General features: G+C 36.5%; 1 protein-coding gene across 2 annotated transcripts in view; it reads right to left on the bottom strand.

The window, feature by feature from the left end:
- GMPS (guanine monophosphate synthase) overlaps positions 1-21,238 on the bottom strand; it is a 76,904-nt gene that overhangs the window by 4,134 nt on the left and 51,532 nt on the right. For both annotated transcript variants that reach the window (XM_060099059.1, XM_060099060.1), the window contains exons 8-13: positions 12,141-12,292; positions 10,873-11,046; positions 9,385-9,490; positions 7,667-7,782; positions 4,685-4,810; positions 1,379-1,494 (exon numbers count right to left, since the gene is read on the bottom strand). In XM_060099059.1, coding sequence (XP_059955042.1) covers positions 1,379-1,494; positions 4,685-4,810; positions 7,667-7,782; positions 9,385-9,490; positions 10,873-11,046; positions 12,141-12,292 — 790 coding nt within the window. The remainder of the gene's footprint in view (positions 1-1,378; positions 1,495-4,684; positions 4,811-7,666; positions 7,783-9,384; positions 9,491-10,872; positions 11,047-12,140; positions 12,293-21,238) is intronic.

Raw genomic sequence — 21,238 nt, 5'->3', positions numbered from 1 at the left:
TTTAAGGGCTTGCTAGGTTCATATTTAAAATCTAGTTTTTTGTTTATTGGTTGTTAGACTTTATTTTTTTCCTTTTTTGGGGGAGGGAGGAAGGGTTAAGAATGGAGGGGGAGACAAATGGGGAAAAAAGAAAAGACAGGCAGAGAAACCAGACTATAAAAGGACCAAGATAAAGTTTAAACAAGGGTAAGTGCTCTTCAGCAAAAGAAAAGGACAGAGAGACAGATAAAACAAGAACGTTGTGAAATGAAAAATGTATTAATTATATAGTAAAAGCCGTGGAGCCAAACTTAGTGAAAGGGAATTTTCTGTATGACCTATGAAGTTTATTTAGGTATTAGCATGTTTCAGAAGATGAATTATGAACCATTATTTTAACCAAGAGAATTATCTTCATTCAAAACAGGCAATTACAAATTTACCATTATTTATTAATAATTCACCCTTTCAGTGTGTTAAAGGTGCTTCCGTATTTGGGGGCCTTCGGTTCATCTATGCAAGCCTTTTAAAGGACATGTTCCCATCAGTAAAAATGTGATTTCCCTTTGACTTCCTGTCTTGAAGGCCATACCAGCCTACAAATACTAGCCACACCAGTATAGAAATATACATACCCTGCTAAGTAAACATCAACAAGTAGGTTTATAATTTCTGTAGCTAATTTGAGTAAACTAAAATCTCAAGAAATTCTTTTTGGTTGTTAACTGCCTAAAACCCACGAAGAAAATAGAAAAGAGTGAAACACTGTAAAATAAGAACATTTAATTAGCAATCTGGTACTAAATGAGTAAGACTTTTGAACTTCTAACAGACAATGCTCAGTATTACATAAAGATTATATCAATAAATCAGTTATTGATATATCCAACATAAGAAATTAATGTGTAAATTAAAGGAAAACTGGATCTGAAAAACTAAATTCAAAATTTTTTAAACATTTAACGCTGTTACTTTGACGATATCTGGCATATGTCTCTTTGTTTTGATTTACCCTGGAATTATTATTAAATTGACTAAGTCCCTAACGGTAGTTCTATAACCTGTACAATTCTTTCAATCCTTCTGGAATAAAACATCTAATCATAAAACAAGTAGTGTAAATTGCTAATTGGGAAGACATGTTTTTAAAGCTGTCTTTAGTATTTCATACTACAATTAAAAACCTTCCTATTTCTCAAGCAAAAAATTTTTTAATAAGCAGATGATTGCACTGTGATGAAGGAACAAAGTACAAGGTATTATTAAATACCTGCTGGATTATGACCTAAGCACATACCTGTATCTACACTTGAGCCACTGGTCTTTCAACATGGGAAGACCTTAAAAAAAAACACATCCTTCCATTACATCTCACCCCTCCACCACCTGCAGAACATACCTGTTAATGTTGTGACACATGCGAGGTATAAGTCTAGCCAGGAAAATAAGAGATTCCCAGTCAGGCTCATCCTTACTGGAGATTCCACACACATAACTATAAGAACGACAGTCACCCTGAAAATAAAAATACAATTGATAATTTTAATGATTTTACAGAATTCAAAAGATGGACTGGAAAATATTTCATGCATGATGACACCATTAAACAAAAATATGCTTGACTGTAAGTATATATGGATAGCTTTCTAATGATATAAACAAATCCTAAATTAAAATCCCCTATTTAACATTTTTTTGTATTATTTATTTATTCATTATTTTTGGCTGTGTCGGGTCTTAGTTGAGGCATGCAGTATCTTCCACTGCGGTGCATGGGCTCTTCATTGTGCTGTGCGGGTTTTGTCTTCTCTAGTTGTGGCACGCAGGCTCCAGGGCCCGTGAGCTCCGTAGCTGTGTTGTGTGGGTTCCAGAGCACGTGGGCTCTGTAGTTTGTGGCAGGCGGGCTCTCTAGTTGAGGCACACAAGCTCAGCAGTGTGGGCTTAGTTGCCCCGCATCATGTGGGATCTTAGTTCCCTGACCAGGGATCGAACCCGTGTCCCCTACACTGGAAGGCGGACTCCTTACCACTGGACCACCAGGGAAGTCCCTAACATCCCCTTTAGGTAGGTTAAATTCTACCTAAATCAGCTCAGACATTAAAAAGAAGTGTCACGGTAATTTCAATAATTTATTCAACATACACCAGAGATTCACTGGGATTTCATTCCAAATACCTGCCGAACTACAGATAGCCAGCACACTTAATTTGGCAGACAAGATCTCCCAAATCCTTTAGATGGATAAAGGATTCTCAAGTCAGATATAAAAATAATTTATTCCTTTAAAATAAGAAAGTTAATTTTAAAATAAGTGAATAAAACTGATCATACTGATTCCCGTTTCCTCTGTCCTGTTTAATCCAAGTCATTTGCTTAAACAAAAAAAATTAAACTGAAAAGCAACTTAAAAGTAAGATTCATTAGATAACTACCTAATACACAGTAAACTTAAGAATTCAGACTATTTGAATGTTAATATAATAGTACCTATCAAAGTTTAAAATGTACATGCTCTTTAATCCAGAAAATATTACTGAAATACATGAATAACTGCTTGAAAAAGTAAGTTATTACTTGCCGAAATGCCTATAATAGTGACAAAGTAAAAATGGTTTAAATGTCCATTGGTAGGGGAATGATTAAATAAATTATGGTATAATCATACATGGAATATAAGGCAGCAGTTAAGAATAAGAATCTACTTGCAATGGAATGAAAAGAAGTTCATGATGTTCAGTTAAGAGAAAAAGGTGATGAACAATGTGTCAATAATTCCCTTTCATTTTCTTTCTAAATGGTTCTGGAGGGAACATTTAACTGGAGAGCAGAAATAGGGAGAATTACTTTTTAAATGTACTGTACATTTTTTTTTACAAATGCAGTTTATTTTGGTATTTAGAAAATAAACTTCATTGCTATACTAACCATGAATTATGATTTTTATCTGGACTTCTAAGAGTCTCAGCTTCAAAGGCCTAAGAGACTAGATAAAGTTAAGATAACCAACAACAAAAGAAACTTCTATTTTGATGGGAAAAATAGTGGAGCCTGAATAAGCTTCATTTTTTTTAATTGAAGTGTAGTTATTACAATGTTGTGTTAGTTTCAAGTGTACAGCAAAGTGATTCAGTTATACATATATATATATATACACACATATATATATATACTCTTTTTCAGATTCTTTTCCATTACAGGTTATATAGTTCCCTGTACTATACAGTTGCTTACCTATTTCATATATAGTAGTGTATATATATGTTAATCATATTTTTTAAAAAAGAAATTACTCATCCAACAAATTATATTTATTTATTTATCCATAGCATTATCTACGAACTTATCAAAAAAGGGGAATGGGGAACTAGTTCAACTCCCTGCCTAGCAGGAGTTAGCATACAGAGCTGGAAGTTTTCTATAACAGATCTACTTAGGACTGGAAAAAACAAAAACAAAAACAAAAAATACCACTTGTCTGCTCTTCTATTTTTATATAGTAGGGTAATATCTGCCTGAAATATCATATGATGAGTTTCAAAATGAATCTGCATATGATAAATGAGGTAATCCATACACCACTGAAAGAAAATTATTCCTACAATTCCAGGAATGGTTATTTCAACATGATTTAAAAACAATATAAGTAGCTTTCACATAGGACCTTTAAAAAGAGGGAGAAGAGGGGAAATAGCTGGCCCTATCATTTCCATGAACTAAAATATTTTAGCTTAATTTTAAAGTAACGATGAATTTTTATTGTCTTATTTACAAACAGAGCTACATGAATTCAGGGGAAAGAGGAATTTAAAAGGATGGCTCAGATTCACATATTTATGGAAAAGAGTATATATTAAGTTTTAGATGAACAATCTCTAAAATGTATTTAATTTCTTCCCACGCATAATTCTACTATAAGAGAACATTATAAACACATTAACCCACTTAACTGGCACTTGCACCATTCTGAGTTGAATTATTGACACCTTTTCTAGTTTTCATTTAACTTCAAATTCTAAATCACAGAAACCTTCCTCTTCCCTAGATTCCCAAGCTATTCCCCCCAGAAACTCACCTGATGATCATATAAATAAAGAACTTAATATAATCTATGAATAGCATTTCAAAAATGAGAACTATATTACAGTCATATGCTTTTACAATTGGAAAGACAGAACATACTGAAAATGTTAGTTGTAGGTTATCACAGCTAAGAGAGAGAGAGGGAGAGACGGGACATGTTGAAGAGGCAGAGGACACTGGTTTAAGGAATACACAAGCTGAGAACAATGCGTAAATAGTGTAACATGTACATCTGGGGGCCTTCTCGCAGTTAGAGACTTCTAAAGCCACAAAATATTTCATATCAAGAAGGATAAATGAGGACATGACCTCTCGGTACCTGTTCTTCAAGGCAGAAGCAAGCAAGCCAATCCTATAGCAAATCATTCTTTGAATTTTTTTCACTTTAGTTACAGGTATTTTATTTTAGTGACAGGTATTTCAAATCTATAAAATCTCAGCCTGAATATTTAGTTCCTATTACCTTATTCACTTCATAAACATTCTATAAAATATTGCCTTTTTACATTTTTAAACTTGGTGTATATACTTTCATATTTCATTTTCCTAAGACATTCCTATTTTAACATGAGCAAAAAGAGCAGCAGAAAGTTATGTCACAGGTCAATGAAGTCACACAACTCACCTGCACACCCACAGTTTTAATTGGTAGCAGGAAGGCATTCAGTGAATGCAGACTTGTAATTTGCATCAGCTTCTCCTGATCCTCTTCTGTTGTGCAGGCTTTGACTCTCTGTAATAGTGTATGTGGCTAGGAAAACCAAAGACACACTTCTCAGGGTTTCAAGAAATACAGTATTCACTCTTTTGGTACATTTTACTATCTTATGTATCTACCACTTTCTGGTTTATAGCAATAGATTCTATTTGGTATTTCTCTCTGACTTGTGTGTGCTATGCAGTGTGTCAGAATTTCATTTCTGAGGGCCAGGGCTATGAGAGGTTAAATATCAGGACAAGAAACACAGATTAGATTTACATACATGGAGGCTTTAATCCTCTGTCAACAGCAAGGGACACCTCACGTGAGTCAAACCTTCTCCTTATCTCTAAGGAAACTTTTTGCCATAAAGTCAACTTTGTCTGAAATTAATATATCTCTACCTACTTCCTCTTTTTTGGTTTATTTGCCTGGTATATGTTTTTCTGTTCTTTTACCTTCCCTCTTCCTATCCCAAAGTAAACAGACTATAGTTAGATTTTATTCCTCAATCTAGTTTGACAATTACGTCCTAACTAAAGATGTTAATCCTTTTAATTGTGGGTTAATAATATGGTTGAATTCCATCCTACCATTTAATTCAGTAGTTTCTATTTGCCCCACTTTTTATATTTTTCTCCTTTTTTATATTCCTCTGAACTGATGATTTCTCCCAGCTGATTTATTTCCCCTTTACTAGTTGTGAAGTTAAACCCTCCATTTTTATTCTTTATCATTTCCCCTTAAGTGGGGATATTTAACAAAAGAGAATCATCTCTGCCCATATGGCAAAAAATACAAAGATCTTTTTTTTTTTTTTGCGGTACGCGGGCCTCTCACCACTGTGGCCTCTCCCGCTGCGGAGCACAGGCTCCGGACGCGCAGGCCCAGCGGCCATGGCTCACGGGCCAAAGCCGCTCCGTGGAACGTGGGATCCTCCCGGACCGGGGCACGAACCCGCGTCCCCTGCATCGGCAGGTGGACTCCCAACCACTGTGCCACCAGGGAAGCCCCCCAAAATACAAAGATCTTTGAATGCTTTAACTCCAATTGATCCCCCTGTGGCTTACATGCTATTTTAGCTATATAATGTTATACTATTTTCTTTAATAAACACCAAAATTTAGATCAGTTTATACAGTCCATGTCTATTTAATTTTATCCATTTACCATTTTATTTGCTTACCAGTCCCTGTATCTCAGACCTTTCAACTGGTATCCTTTTGCTTCTCCTCATGTCACATTTCTTTAAAACAGTGGTTCTCAATCTTAGCTATACACTCAAATTTCTTAGTATGCTCAGGTCCCATCTCATATCAATTAAATAAATTCTAGGGAGAAGGGACCCAAGCATAGAATACTTCAAAAGCTCCCCCTGTTGAATCTAATACACAGCCAGGGTTGAGAACCACTGCCTTTTTATAGCTCCTTAAGTAACAGACTGTTGGTAGTAAATTCTGTTTATGTGAAAATGTCTTTATTTTGCCCTAGTTCTTTGAGACAGTTTATCTGTTCAGTATTGTTCACAATTATTTTCTCTTGGTACTTTGAATTCTTCCTGCTTTTAACTACTGCTTCCAGTAATAGCCTTTCCTTTATGCAGCAATCACTCTTTTCTTTGCAGCTGCTTTGTCTTTGGCAGTCTGTAGCTTCCATAGTTATGCCTATTAGGTGTCAAATTCTTCTCCTTTATCCTGATTGGGATGTATTATGCTTCCTGAATCTGAGGCATGGTATCTTTCACCAGTGTGGAGGAATTTCAATACTTTTGTCTATTATCTCCTTCTGGATATACATTAAAGTTGACATTCTCATTCTACATTAACCTCTTTGAATCATATTTTGTCTTTGATGTTTTGTTCCAATTTCTGGATAATTTAACATCGATCTTCACTAATTCTCTCTTTAGCTCTTTTTAATTTTAGTTATTTTCATTTCTAGAATGGAATTTTTTTTCAAAGCTCCCCAGTCACTTTTTAGTCTCTTATATACCTTATTCTTACTAAAAATTGCTTCTCTTAATTCTCAGTACTTTTAAATGTTGCCTATATGCTAATTCCAGTATCTGAAGTACTTGAGGGTCTTCTACTAGTTGTTTCCACTAGCTCTCATTCATGGTGCCTTACTTTTATATCTATTTTATAGTTTTTTATTGTAAACTCATATTTGTTGAAACTCTATTTATGGGAATTCTTTGAGGTCTGGTTGAAGAGACTCCAAAGAGAATTTACATTGCTTCTTGTCTGACACCTGGAAGCACTACCAACCAAAGCCCACTTTAACACAGATTATAAATTTAGGCACCAAATATACAGAAGAACTGGAGACATTTCCATCATCCTCAATTTAGAACTACAATGATCTCCCTTGCCTTCTTGCAATAAATATGAAAGGGTATTTTTTTTTTTTTTTTTTTTTTTTGGCGGTACGCGGGCCTCTCACTGTTGTGGCCTCTCCCGTTGTGGAGAATAGGCCCCGGATGCGCAGGCTCAGCGGCCATGGCTCACGGGTCTAGCCGTTCTGTGGCATGTGGGATCTTCTCGGACTGGGGCACGAACCCATGTCCCCTGCATCAGCAGGCGGACTCTCAACCACTGCGCCACCAGGGAAGCCCTGAAAGGGTATTTTAAAATACTTTGTATCTAGTATTTTCAGGGATTCAAGGTATCCAATCTGTTAAAATATATGGAATGGCTGAAAAGAGAAGTCTGCATTTAAGAGTGTCTGTAGAATACTTTCTTCATAGTCATCTCCAATGGTTAAATTACCCTGAATTTTCAAATAATGAAACCCTAATCAATTTTATTGTAAAGACTGGAGTACAGCAAGAATCCATTCAATTCCTTGCACCAATTAGCTGTGCCTGTTTAAAGCTCCTAAAAAAACAAATTCAACACAAATTATTACCTTTTTAACGCTTGCAGAAAAATCAGCTACTATTTTCAAAATATTGTTGGTTTCAGGAAAATCCTTACAGATATAAGGTTCCTCAGCACATATTACTCTGATTGCCAGGCCTGGACCTAAAGAGAAGAGTAACAATGGTATTTAATATAAATGTTATGTTTAATATAAAATTTTAAATAAAAAAAGGTCACTATTCCCAAAATATAAAACACCCTTGCCATTGTTTTTTTAACCAGTTTTATTCTTTTTCTTTTTTTTTTTTTTTGTGGTATGCGGGCCTCTCACTGTTGTGGCCTCCCCCGTTGCGGAGCACAGGCTCCGGATGCGCAGGCCCAGCGGCCACGGCTCACGGGCCCAGCCGCTCCGCGGCATATGGGATCCTCCCAGACCGGGGCACGAACCCGTATCCCCTGCATCGGCAGGCGGACTCTCAACCACTGCGCCACCAGGGAGGCCCGTAACCAGTTTTATTGAAATATAATTGACATATACACTTCAGGTTTTTTAAAGTGTTTAATATGAAATGCAGCTATTAGTTTCCCATCCAACTCATCATTTTTAGAATGCTTCCGTTCTGTTCACATCAATGATATACACCTCTTATTTTAATAGTCCCTGTATTAAGAATCTCGAAATTCTCCAATAAATATTTTTAATTCACAATATACATGCCAATCTATTTAAAATTACTTTCATACACAATCCTTTGCCAACACACGTTAGGGACTGAACGTCTCAAATTACTACAGTTGAAAATATAAACAAGTGCTAATCTCCATATGGGCTTATACCTTTGTAACACTGTTTATGGAGGCAATATGGTAGTTAAGAGTAACAAACTCTGAGAAGAGCTTATTGGGGCTAGAATCCTGGTTCCAAACCCAACCTGCATAACTTCTGGCAATCTAGCCTCTGTCCCAAAATTATCTCAGCTGGACAACAGGATCATAATAGTTTCTATTGTGAGGATCAAATAAGACAACATGTGTAAAATACTGTATTTAGCAGAATGCCTAGCACATACTAGTACTCAAGAAATGTTAACTATTACTATGCTTTTTCATTTAATTAGACCATTCCCTCAACTCATCACCCAATGACTATTGTAGAGACCTAGAAACTGAGGTATAAGATTTGCCAAGCTCAAGAACTCATAACAAAAACAGGTTAAGACTCACAGTCCTAACTTTAACAAATACCACCTCTAATTAATTTTATTTTATGACAGCAAATGACTATTTAAAAACTGAATATTTTCATTTTGTCATGAATTAAATACATACAGCACTGTGCAAAGAAATGGTTCAGCCATTCAGACAAGTCAGGGGATAAGGATTTCAGAAAACTGAGTTTTATCCCTGTGGAATACATCATGGTATAGTAGAAAGAACATATAAACCCAAGTTCTAACACTAAGAATTGTGTGGCGATGTTATTAAAATATCTCTTGGCTTTCTCATCTGATGGCAACATTCCATGACAATCTATTTACACAAGTATAATGTAATATTTAAATATATATACAATAAAAAATGAGTATTTAATAAAATGAAATATATACAGTAGGCACTAAAAAGAATATTTATTCCCTATCCATCCCTTCCTTTCTTTAAAATTACATATTCCCTAAGATGATAAATTACTTCAAAAGCTGTCTGAATTGATTTTTGTTCAACATGAAGGCACAGTAACAAATCAAACAGAATTCTATTTTTTACCTGGGAATGGATGCCTGGAAACTAACTCTTCTGGAAGTCCAAGTTCTCTGCCTAAGATTCTTACTTCATCTTTATGAAAATCTTTCAAAGGTTCTATGACTTTTCCCTACAGGGAATAAAAAGGCCAATTAATACAAATTAGTAACCAAAATGACATGGAAAACAAAAAGTAACAAATTATTGGCTTTTCCTGTTGTCTTTTACCTTTAAAAATCAGTTTTTAAAACTTCATCTTTTAAAGTATTTCTTCCTATGTGCTTATAAGGAATTAGATATTTTAGTGATCTTCATATTTCTCTTTGAAACACATTTTAAACGTAAACCTCTTAAATAGAAATAAATCAGAACAAACCTACCCACCAATCTCTGATCTAATCCTCACTGTAATACAAGGAAATCAGAAAATATACTAGTGTTTAACTATTAAAACTCTTCAAATGATACCATCAAAAAAATGAAGACAACCTACAGAAGGCAAATCATATATCTAATAAAGGGCTGTAACAAGACAATATAAAGAACAAATACAATTCAATAATAAAAAGATAAATAAGCCAAGTTAAAAATGGGCAAAAGATCCGAATAGATATTTCTCCAAAGGTGACATATAAGTAGCCAATAAGCACAAAAAACATGATTGACATTAGCTATTTGGGAAATGCAAATTAGAACCACAGTGAGATAACCTACCACTTCTCACCCACTAGGATGCCTAAAATAATAAAAAGGTACAGGCAATTCACACTCATTAGGATGACTAATTAAAAAAAAAAAAACAGAAAAGAACAAGCGTTGGGCAAGGTATGGAGAAACTGGAAGATTTGTGCACTGTTGGTGGGACTGTAATATAGTATAACTTCTAAGGAAACATTAAGGAAGTCCCTCAAGAAATTAAAAATAAAACTACCATAAGATTCAGAAATCCCACTTCCTGGTACATATCCAAAAGAATTGAAAGCACGGGCTCCAAGAGGTATCTGTAAACCCATGTTCACAGCGGCACAATTCACAACAACAAGAAAGTGGGAAGCAATCCAAATGTCCATCGGTGGATAAATAAATTAACTATATATATATATATATACACACACACACACACACACACACACACACACACACACAACAGGATATTATTCAGCTTAAAAAGGAAATCCTATCACATGCTACAATATGGATGAAACTTGAGGACTTATACTAAGTGAAATAAGCCAGTCACGAAAAAACAAATGCTGTATGATTTCACTTATGAGGTATTTAAAGTAGTCAAATTCATTGAAACAGAAATTAGAATGGTAGGTTACCAGGGGTTAGGGAGAGGGAGAAAAGGGTAGCTGTTGCTCAACAGGTATAGAGTTTCAGTTTGGAAAAATGAAAAAGTTACAGAGATCTGTTTCACAACAATACAAATACACTTGACACTATTGAACTGTACACTTAAAAATGGTTAAGGGAGGGAGGTTTTATGCGAAAGTTCTCATAAGCTTTTACCTCCTCTCTCAACTTTCTGATAAGCTCTGTGTCGTTATGATGGGTTTTGATGAGTTCAGCTTTGCCACTTGCAACAAGGGATGCACTTTCAATTAGATCAGGCCGTAAAGTACCTTGGGCAAGGAAAACCTCCTCTGGTTTCAGGTTCATTTCTCCAATTACTTCATTGGCAATCTATAAACAACAGGAGTAAAACAGCCTTTTAAGAGATGAATTCTTCTAAAAGACAGCAAAATTTTATACTTTCAGCTAAATTTCTTAAGAGTCCTTTTGTAATACTGACCAGGAGATGAAATCTACCATCCTCCAAAATAAACTCCTTTAAGAACACATGCTTATAAAAAGAAACGAAATTGAGTTATTTGTAGTGAGGTGGATGAACCTAGAGTCTGTCACACACAGTGAAGTAAGTCAGAAAGAGAAAAACAAATACTGTATGCTAACACATATATATGGAATCTAAAAAAAAAATGATTCTGATGGAACCTAGTGGCAGGACAGGAATAAAGACACAGACGTAGAGAATGGACTTGAGGACGGGATGGGGGCGGGGAGGGGAAGCTGGGACGAAGTGAGAGAGTGGCATGGACATATATACACTACCAAATGTAAAACAGATAGCTAGTGGGAAGCAGCCGCATAGCACAGGGAGATCAGCTCCGTGTTTTGTGACGACCTAGAGGGGTGGGATAGGGAGGGTGGGAATGAGACTTAAGAGGGAGGGGGTATGGGGAACATATGTATACATATAGATGATTCACGTTGTTATACAGCAGAAACTAACACAACTTTGTAAAGCAATTATATTCCAATAAAGATGTAAAAAAGAGACAAAATATTAGCAATAAAAATTTTAAAAAAACCCAACACACTGTCAATGTCAACCAACTATACACTAATAAAATTTTTTAAAAAGTCAAAAAAACCCTCAAAACACATGCTTAATGTGATTCAAAAAGGTATATGAACATTCCCATCAAAAGCCTAAAAAGGTCTAGCCATTGAAATACCCAAAGAACTAAAATCTAATATCAACTGAAAATATCTATTCTTAAGCAGTGAAAACAACAAACTGAAAACATAAGTACATGTTTTTTAAAAACATAAAAGTTTTTACTAAGTCAGTATAATAGCAATATACGGTAAAACTATTAGCCAACAAAAGAATCAAAATTAGTCACAAAATTTGGTTATTTGGTATAATGATAAGAAAAAAATACTAAAATTCACATCGAAAATAGTACACATTGATGATATTAAAAAGGTACCTTAACAAAAGTATCCCCAATGATTTTTCTTTTCTCCTCAGGACTCGTAGTCATATTTAAGGTTTTGCTAATTCTCTTTCGTGGAGTTCTGTCTTCATCTGATATTGGCAGAGTTGTTGTTCCATTGTAGAAAGAATGAGCAGCATTTATCACTGGGTAAGAGGAGAGAAGCATGTTTTAAACTAACATGATTTTTGAAAATCATAAATGATAGGTCAAACTACAAAAAGAAAACCCAGATGGATCCTCTGATCTCCCCGTAATTTGCCTACACATTTCAGAACTACCAGTAAACTATGACTGACAGAGTCCATACACAGGCACTCACTGAATCTTGTTCCATTGAGAATCGTGTGGCATTAATTCTAGGGCCGTGGACTTCCCTGGTGGCGCAGTGGTTAAGACACCATGCTCCCAATACAGGGGGCCTGGGTTTGATCCCTGGTCAGAGAACTAGATTCCACATGCATGCCACAACTAAGAGTTCACATGACACAACTAAGGAGCCAGCGAGCCACAACTAAGGAGCCCGCCTGCTACAACTAAGACCTAGTGCAACCAAATAAATAAATATTAATTATCTAGGGCCATAATATCACAAATTATGCTAATTACCTCCCCTCTTATTCAGTGCTTCACCACAGCAACAAGCAAAAGCCCCCAAAAAAGCATAACCCCAAGGGAATCAAAGCAGTGGTACATACACAGGGATCAAAGTCCTCAGAAGTGCACACTGACCAGTCTCTTAAAAAACAGAGATGTATAAACATATATTTAGTGATCCTTGGTTGTCTCTTTATTTTTTTCTGAATTTTAGTTTATTTTTTATACAGCAGATTCTTATTAGTTACCTATTTTATACATATTGGTGTACATAGGTGAATCCCAACCTCCCATTCATCCCACCACCCCCCACCTCCACATTCCCTCCTTGGTGTCCATACGTTTGTTCTGTACATCTATGTCTCCATTTCTGCCTTGAAAACCAGTTCACGTGTACCATTTTTCTAGACTCCACATACATGAGTTAATATACGGTATTTGTTTTTCCCTTTCTGACTTACTTCACTCTGTATGACAGTCTCTAGGTTCATCAACGTCTCTACAAATGACCCAATTTTGTTCCATTTTATGGCTGGGTAATATTCCACTGTATGTATGTACCACATCTTCTATCCATTCGTCTGCTAATGGGCATTTAGGCTGCTTCCATGACCTGGCTATTATAAATAGTACTGCAATGAACACTGGGGTACATGTGTCTTTTTGAACTATGGTTTTCTCTGGGTATATGCCCAGTAGTGGGAATGCTGAATCATATAGTAATTCTATTTTTAATTTTTTAAGAAGCCTCCATACTGTTCTCCATAGTGGCTATATCAATTTACATTTCCACAAACAGTGCAAGAGGATTGCCTTTTCTCCACACCCACTCCAGCATTTGTTGTTTGTAGATTTTCTGATGATGCTGCCCATTCTAACTGGTGTGAGGTGATACCTCATTGTAGTTTTGATGTGCATTTCTCTAATAATTAGTGATGCTGAGCAGCTTTTCATGTGCCTCTTGGCCATCTATATGTCTTCTTTGGAGAATGTCTACTTAGGTCTTCTGCCCATTTTTTGATTGGGTTGTTTTTTAAATATTGAGCTGCATGAGCTGTTTATGTATTTTGGAGATTAATCCTTTGTCCATTGATTCATTTCCAAATATTTTCTCCCATTCTGAAGGTTGTCTTTTCGTCTTTTTGCCCTGTTTATAGTTTCCTTTGTTGTGCAAAAGCTTTGAAGTTTCATTAGGCCCCATTTGTTTACATTTCCATTACTCTAGGAGGTGGGTCAAAAAAGATGTTGCTTTATGTCAAAGAGTGTTCTTCCAATGGTTTCCTCTGAGTTTTATAGTGTCTGGTCTTACATTTAGGTCTTTAATCCATTTTGAGTTTATTTTTGTGTATGGTGTTAAGGAATGTTCTAATTTCATTCTTTTACATGTAGCTTTCCAGTTTTCCCATCATTTATTGAACAAACTGTCTTTTCTCCATTGTATATCCTTGATCCTTTCTAATATATTAGTTGACCACAGGTGCGTGGGTTTATCTCTGGGCTTTCTATCCTGTTCCATTAATCTGTATTTCTGTTTTTATGTCAGTACCGTACTGTTTTGATGACTGTAGCTTTAATATACTCTGAAGTCAGGGAGTCTGATTCCTCCAGCTCCGTTTTTTTCCCACAAGATTGCTTTCGCTATTCGGGGGCTTTTGTATCTCCATACAGAGATACAGATTTTAAGATTTGTTCTAGTTCTGTAAAAAATGCCACTAGTAATCTGATAGGAATTGCACTGAATCTGTAGACTGCTTTGGGGAGTATAGTCATTTTCGCAATATTAATTTCTTCAATCCAACAACATGGTATATCTCTCCATCTGCTTATGTCACCTTTGATTTCTTTCATCAGTGTCTTATAATTTTCTGAGTACAGGTATTTTTTTTCTAATGTACTTTTTTTAACATCTTTATTGGAGTATAATTGCTTAACAATGGTGTATTACTTTCTGCTTTATAACAAAGTGAATCAGTTATACATATACATATGTTCCCCATATCTCTTCCCTCCTGCATCTCCCTCCCTCCCACCCTCCCTACCTCACCCCTCTAGGTGGTCACAAAGCACCGAGCTGATCTCCCTGTGCTAATCCGCTGCTTCCCACTAGCTATGTATTTTATGTTTGGTACTGTATATATGCCCATGCCACTCTCTCTCTTTGTCAGAGCTTAACATTCCCCCTCCCCGAACCCTCATGTCCATTCTCTAGTAGGTCTGTGTCCTTATTCCCGATATGCCTCTAGGCTCTTCATGACCTTTTTTTTTTTTTTTTTTTTTTAGATTCCATATATATGTGTTAGCGTACGGTATTTGTTTTTCTCTTTCTGGCTTACTTCACTCTGTATGACAGACTCTAGGTCCATCCACCTCACTACAGATAACTCAATTTCATTTCTTTTCATGCCTGAGTAATATTCCACTGTTTATATGTGCCACATCTTCTTTATCCATTCGTCTGTTGATGGACACTTAGGTTGCCTCCATAATCTGGCTATTGTAAATTCAGCTTCAATGAACATATTGGTACATGACTCTTTTTGAATTATGGTTTTCTCAGGGTATATGCCCAGTACTGGGATTGCTGGGTCATATGGTAGTTCTATTTTTAGTTTTTACAGGAACATCCATACTGTTCTCCATAGTGGCTGTATCAATTTGCATTCCCAACAACAGGGCAAGAGGGTTCCCTTTTTTACACACCCTCTCCAGCATTTATTGTTTCTAGATTTTTTGATGATGGCCATTCTGACTAGTGTGAGATATCTCATTGTAGGTTTGATTTGCATTTCTCTAATGATTAATGGTGTTGAGCATTCTTTCATGTGTCCGTTGGCAATCTGTATATCTTCTTTGGAAAAATGTCTATTTAGGGCTTCTGCCTAGTTTTGAATTGGGTTGTTTGTTTTTTAGTTATTGAGCTGCATGAATTGCTTGTAAATTTTGGAGATTAATCCTTTGTCAGTTGCTTCATTTGCAAATATTTTCTCCCATTCTGAGGGCTGTCTTTTCATCTTGTTTATGGTTTCCTTTGCTGTGTAAAAGCTTTGAAGTTTCATTAGGTCCCATTTGTTTATTTTTGTTTTTATTTCCACTTCTCTAGGAGGTGGGTCAAAAAGGATCTTGCTGTGATTTATGTCACAGAGTATTCTACCTATGTTTTCCTCTAAGAGTTTGATAGTGTCTGGCCTTACATTTAGGTCTTCAATCCATTTTGAGTTTATTTTTGTATATGGTGTTAGGGAGTGTACTAATTTCATTCTTTTACATGTAGCTGTCCTGCTTTCCCAGCACCACTTATTGAAGAGGCTGTCCTTTCTCCACTGTACATTCCTGCCTCCTTTATCAAAGATAAGGTGACCATATGTGTGTGGGTTTATCTCTGGGCTTTCTATCCTATTCCATTGATCTCTATTTCTGTTTTTGTGCCGGTACCATACTGTCTTGATTACCATAGCTTTGTAGTAGACTCTGAAGTCAGGGAGCCTAACTCCTCCAACTCTGTTTTTCTTTCTCAAGATTTCTTTGGCTATTTGGGGTCTTTTGTGTTTCCATACATATTGTGAAATTTTTTGTTCTACTTCTGTGAAAATTGCCATTGGTAGTTTGATAGGAATTGCACTGAATCTGTAGATTGCTTTGGGTAGTAGAGTCATTTTCACAATGTTGATTCTTCCAATCCAAGAACATGGTATAACTCTCCATCTGTTTGTATCATCTTTAATTTCTTTCATCAGTGTCTTATAATTGTCTGAATACAGGTCTTTAGTCTACCTAAGTAGGTTTATTCCTAGATATTTTATTCTTTTTCTGGCAGTGGTAAACGGGGGTGTTTTCTTTATTTCACTTTCAGATTTTTCATCATTAGTGTATAGGAATGCAAGCGATTTCTGTCCATTAATTTCATATCCTGTTACTTTACCAAATTCATTGATTAGCTCTAGTAGTTTTCTGGTAGCATCTTTCAGGTACTCTATGTATAGCATCATGTCATCTGCAAACAGTGACGACTTTACTTCTTTTCTCATTTAGATTCTTTTTATTTCTTTTTCTTCTCTGATTGCTGTGGCTAAAACTTCCAAAACTATGTTGAATAATAGTGGTGAGAGTGGGCAACCTTGTCTTGTTCCCGATCTTAGTGGAAATGGTTTCAGTTTTTCAACACTGAGGATGATGTTGGCTGTGGGTTTGTCATATATGGCCTTTATTATGTTGAGGAAAGTTCCCTCTATGCCTACTTTCCAGAGGGTTTTTATCATAAATGGGTGTTGAATTTTGTCAAAAGTTTGCCTGCATCTATTGAGATAATCATATGGTGTTTCTCTTTCAGTTTGTTAATACGGTGTATCACATTGATTGATTTGCATATATTGAAGAATCCTTGGATTCCTGAGATAAACCCCATGTGATCATGGTGTATGATCCCTTTAATGTGCTGTTGGATGCTGTTTCCTAGTATTTTGTTGAGGATTTTTGCATCTATGTTCAGCAGTGATATTGGCCTGTAGTTTTCTTTCTTTGTGACATCTTTGTCTGGTTTTGGTATCAGGGTGATGGAGGCCTTGTAGAATGAGTTTGGGAGTGTTCCTCACTCTGCTATATAGAGTTTGAGAAGGATAGGTGTTAGCTCTTCTCTAAATGTTTGATAGAATTCACCTGTGAAACCATCTGGTCCTGGGCTTTTGTTTGTTGGAAGATTTTTAATCACAGTTTCAATTTCAGTGCTTGTGATTGGTCTGTTCATATTTTCTATTTCTTCCTGGTTCAGTCTTGGAAGGTTATATCTTTCTAAGAATTGGTCCATTTCTTTCAAGTTGTCCATTTTACTGGCATATACTTGCTTGTAGTACTCTCCCATGATCCTTTGTATTTCTGCTGTGTCAGTTGTTACTTCTCCTTTTTCATTTCTAATTCTATTGATTTGAACCTTGTCCTTTTTTTTCTTGATGAGTCTGGCTAATGGTTTATCAATTTTGTTTATCTTCTCAAAGAACCAGCTTTTACTTTTATTGATCTTTGCTATCATTTCCTTTGTTTCTTTTTCATTTATTTCTGATCTAATCTTTATGATTTCTTTCCTTTTGGTAAGTTTGGGGGTTTTTTGTTCTTCTTTCTCTAATTGCTTTAGGTGCCAGGTTAGGTTGTTTATTTGAGATGTTTCTTGTTTCTTAAGGTAGGATTGTATTGCTATAAACTTCCCTATTAGAATTGCTTTTGCTGCATCCCATAGGTTTTGGGTCATCGTGCTTTCATTGTCATTTGTCTCTAGGCATTTTTTGATTTCCTCACTGATTTCTTCACTGATCTCTTGGTTATTAAGGAGTGTATTGTTTAGCCTCCACGTGTTTGTATTTTTTACAGATTTCTTCCTGTAACTTATATCTAGTTTCATAGCGTTCTGGTCAGAAAAGATACTTGATACGATTTCAATTTTCTTAAATTTACCAAGGATTGACTTGTGACCCAAGATATAATCTATCCTGGAGAATGTTCCATGAGCACTTCAGAAGACTGTGTATTCTGTTGGTTTTGGATGGAATGTTCTATAAATATCAATTAAGTGCATCTTGTTTAATGTATCATTTAAAGCTGTGTTTCTTTCTTTATTTTCATTTTGGATGATGTGTCCATTGGTGAAAGTGGGGTGTTAAAGTACCCTACTATTATTGTGTTACTGTCGATTTCCTCTTTTACGGCTGTTAGGATTTGCCTTTTGTATTGAGGTGCTCCTATGTTCGGTGCATAAATATTTACATTTGTTATATCTTCTTAGATTGATCCTTTGATCATTATGTAGTATGCTTCTTTGTCTCTTGTCATAGTCTTTTTTTTAAAGTCTATTTTGTCTGATATGAGAATTGTTACTCCAGCTTTCTTTTGATTTCCATTTGCATGGAATATCTTTTTCCATCCCCTCACTTATAGTGGGTATGTGTCGCTAGGTCTGAAGTGGGTCTCTTGTGGACAGCATATTTAAGGGTCTTGTTTTTGTATCCAATCAGCCAGTCTATGTCTTTTGGTTGGAGCATTTAATCCATTTACATTTTAGGTAATTATCGATATGTATGTTCCTATTACCATCTTCTTAATTTTGGGGTTTGTTATTGTAGGTGTTTTCCTTCTATTGTGTTTCCTGCCTAGAGAAGTTCCTTTAGCATTTGTTGTAAAGCTGGTATGGTGGTGCTGAACTCTCTTAGCATTTGCTTGTTTGTAAAGGTTTTAATTTCTCTGCCAAATCTGAGTGAGATCCTTGCTGGGTAATCTTGGTTGCAGGTTTTTCTCCTTCTTCACTTTAAATATGTCCTGTCAGTCACTTCTGGCTTGCAGAGTTTCTGCTGAAAGATCAGCTGTTAACCTTATGGGGATTCTCTGGTGTGTTATTTGTTGTTTTTCCCTTGCTGCTTTTAATATTTTTTCTTTGTATTTAATTTTTGACAGTTGGATTAATATGTGTCTTGGTGTGTTTCTCCTTGGATTTATCCTGTATGGGACTCTCTGTGCTTCCTGGACTTGATTAACTATTTCCTTTCCCATATTAGGGAACTTTTCAACTATAATCTCTTCAAATATTTTCTCAGTCCCTTTCTTTTTCTATCCTTCTTCTGGGATCCCTAGAATTCGAATGTTGGTGTGTTTAATGTTGTCCCACAGGTCTGACTGTCCTCAATTCTTTTCATTCTTTTTTCTTTATTCTGCTTTATTCTGTAGTTATTTCCACTATTTTATCTTCTAGGTCACTTATCCGAGCTTTTGCCTCAGTTATTCTGTTATTGAGCCCTTCTAGAGAATTTTAAATCTCATTTATCGTGTTGTTCATTGTTGCTTGTTTCATCTTTAGTTTTTCTAGGTCCTTGTTAAACGTTTCTTGTATGTTCTCCATTCTATTTCCAAGATTTTTGATCATCTTTACCATCATTATTCTGAATTCTTTTTCAGGTAGACTGCCTATTTCCTCTTCATTTGTTAGGTCTGGTTGGTTTTTACCCTGCTCCTTCCTCTGCTCTGTGTTTCTCTGTCTTCTCATTTTGCTTAACTTACTGTGTTTGGGGTCTCCTTTTCGCAGGCTGCAGGTTTGTAGTTCCCGCTGTTTTTGGTGTCTATCCCCAGTGGCTAAAGTTGGTTCAGTGGGGTGTGTAGGCTTCCTGGTGGAGGAGACTAGTGCCTATATTCTGGTGGATGAGGCTGGATCTTGTCTTTCTGGAGGGCAGGTCCACGTCTGGTGGTGTGTTTTGGGGTGTCTCTGGCCTTATTATGATTTTAGGCAGCCTCTCTGCTAATGGGTGGGGTTGTACTCCTGTCTCGCTAGTTGTTTGGCATAGGGTGTCCAGCACTGTAGCTTGCTGGTCATTGAGTGGAGCTGGGTCTTCGCATTGAGATGGAGATCTCTGGGAGATTTTTGCCGTTTGATATTACTTGGAGCTGGGAGGTCTCTTGTGGACCAGTGTCCTGAACTTGGCTCTCCCACCTCAGTGACTCAGCCCTGACGCCTGGCTGAGGCACCAAAAGCCTGTCATCCACAAGGCTCAGAATAAAAGGGAGAGAAGAAAGAAAGAAAGGAAGGAAGGAAGAAAGAAAGGCAGAGAGAGAGAGAGAGAGAGAGAGAGAGAGAGAAAGAAAGAGAAAGAAAGGAAAGAAAGAAAGAGAGAGAAGAAAGAAAGTAAGGAAGGAAGGGAGAGAAGAAAGAAAAGAAAGAGAAAGAAAGAAAGAAGATAAAATAAAATAAAATAAAGTTATTAAAATAAAAAATTATTAAAAAAATTATTTTAAGTAATTGAAAAAAAAGAAAAACGGACAGACAGATGCCTAGGACAAATGGTAAAAGCAAAGCTATACAGACGAAATCACACACAAAAGCATACACATACACCCTCACAAAAAGAGAAAAGCAGAAAAAAATATATATGTCATTGCTCCCAAAGTCCACCTCCTCAATTTGGGATGATTCCTTGTCTATTCAGGTATTCCACAGATGCAGGCTACATCAAGTTCATTGTGGAGATTTAATCCGTTGCTCCCGAGGCTGCTGGGAGAAATTCCCCTTTCTCTTCTTTGTTCACACAGCTCCTGGGGTTCAACTTTGGATTTGAACCCGCCTCTGCGTGTAGGCCACCTGAGGGCATCTGTTCTTCACTCAGACAGGACGGGCTTAAAGGAGCAGCTGATTCGGGGGCTGTGGCTCACTCAGGCCAGGGGGATGCAGGGGTATGGAATGCGGGGTGAGCCTACCGCAGCAGAGGCCAGAGTGACGATGCACCAGTCTGAGGCATGCCATGTGTTCTCCCAGGGAAGTTGTCCCTGGATCACGGAACTGTGGCAGTGGCAGGCTACACAGGCTCCCGGGAGGGACAGTGTGGATAGTGACCTGTGCTTGCACACAGGCTTCTTGGTGGCTGCAGAAGCAGCCTTAGCATCTCATGCCCATCTCTGGGGTCCATGGTGTTAGCCGCCTGAGTACAGGTCTTTAAACTCCTTTGCTAGGTTTTTTCCTAGGTATTTTA

The sequence above is a fragment of the Mesoplodon densirostris genome, chromosome 5 (assembly GCF_025265405.1).
Source record: "Mesoplodon densirostris isolate mMesDen1 chromosome 5, mMesDen1 primary haplotype, whole genome shotgun sequence".
Taxonomy (NCBI): domain Eukaryota; kingdom Metazoa; phylum Chordata; class Mammalia; order Artiodactyla; family Ziphiidae; genus Mesoplodon; species Mesoplodon densirostris.
Note: the sequence above shows the minus strand (reverse complement) of the source record. Positions and strands in the feature narration are given on the sequence as shown.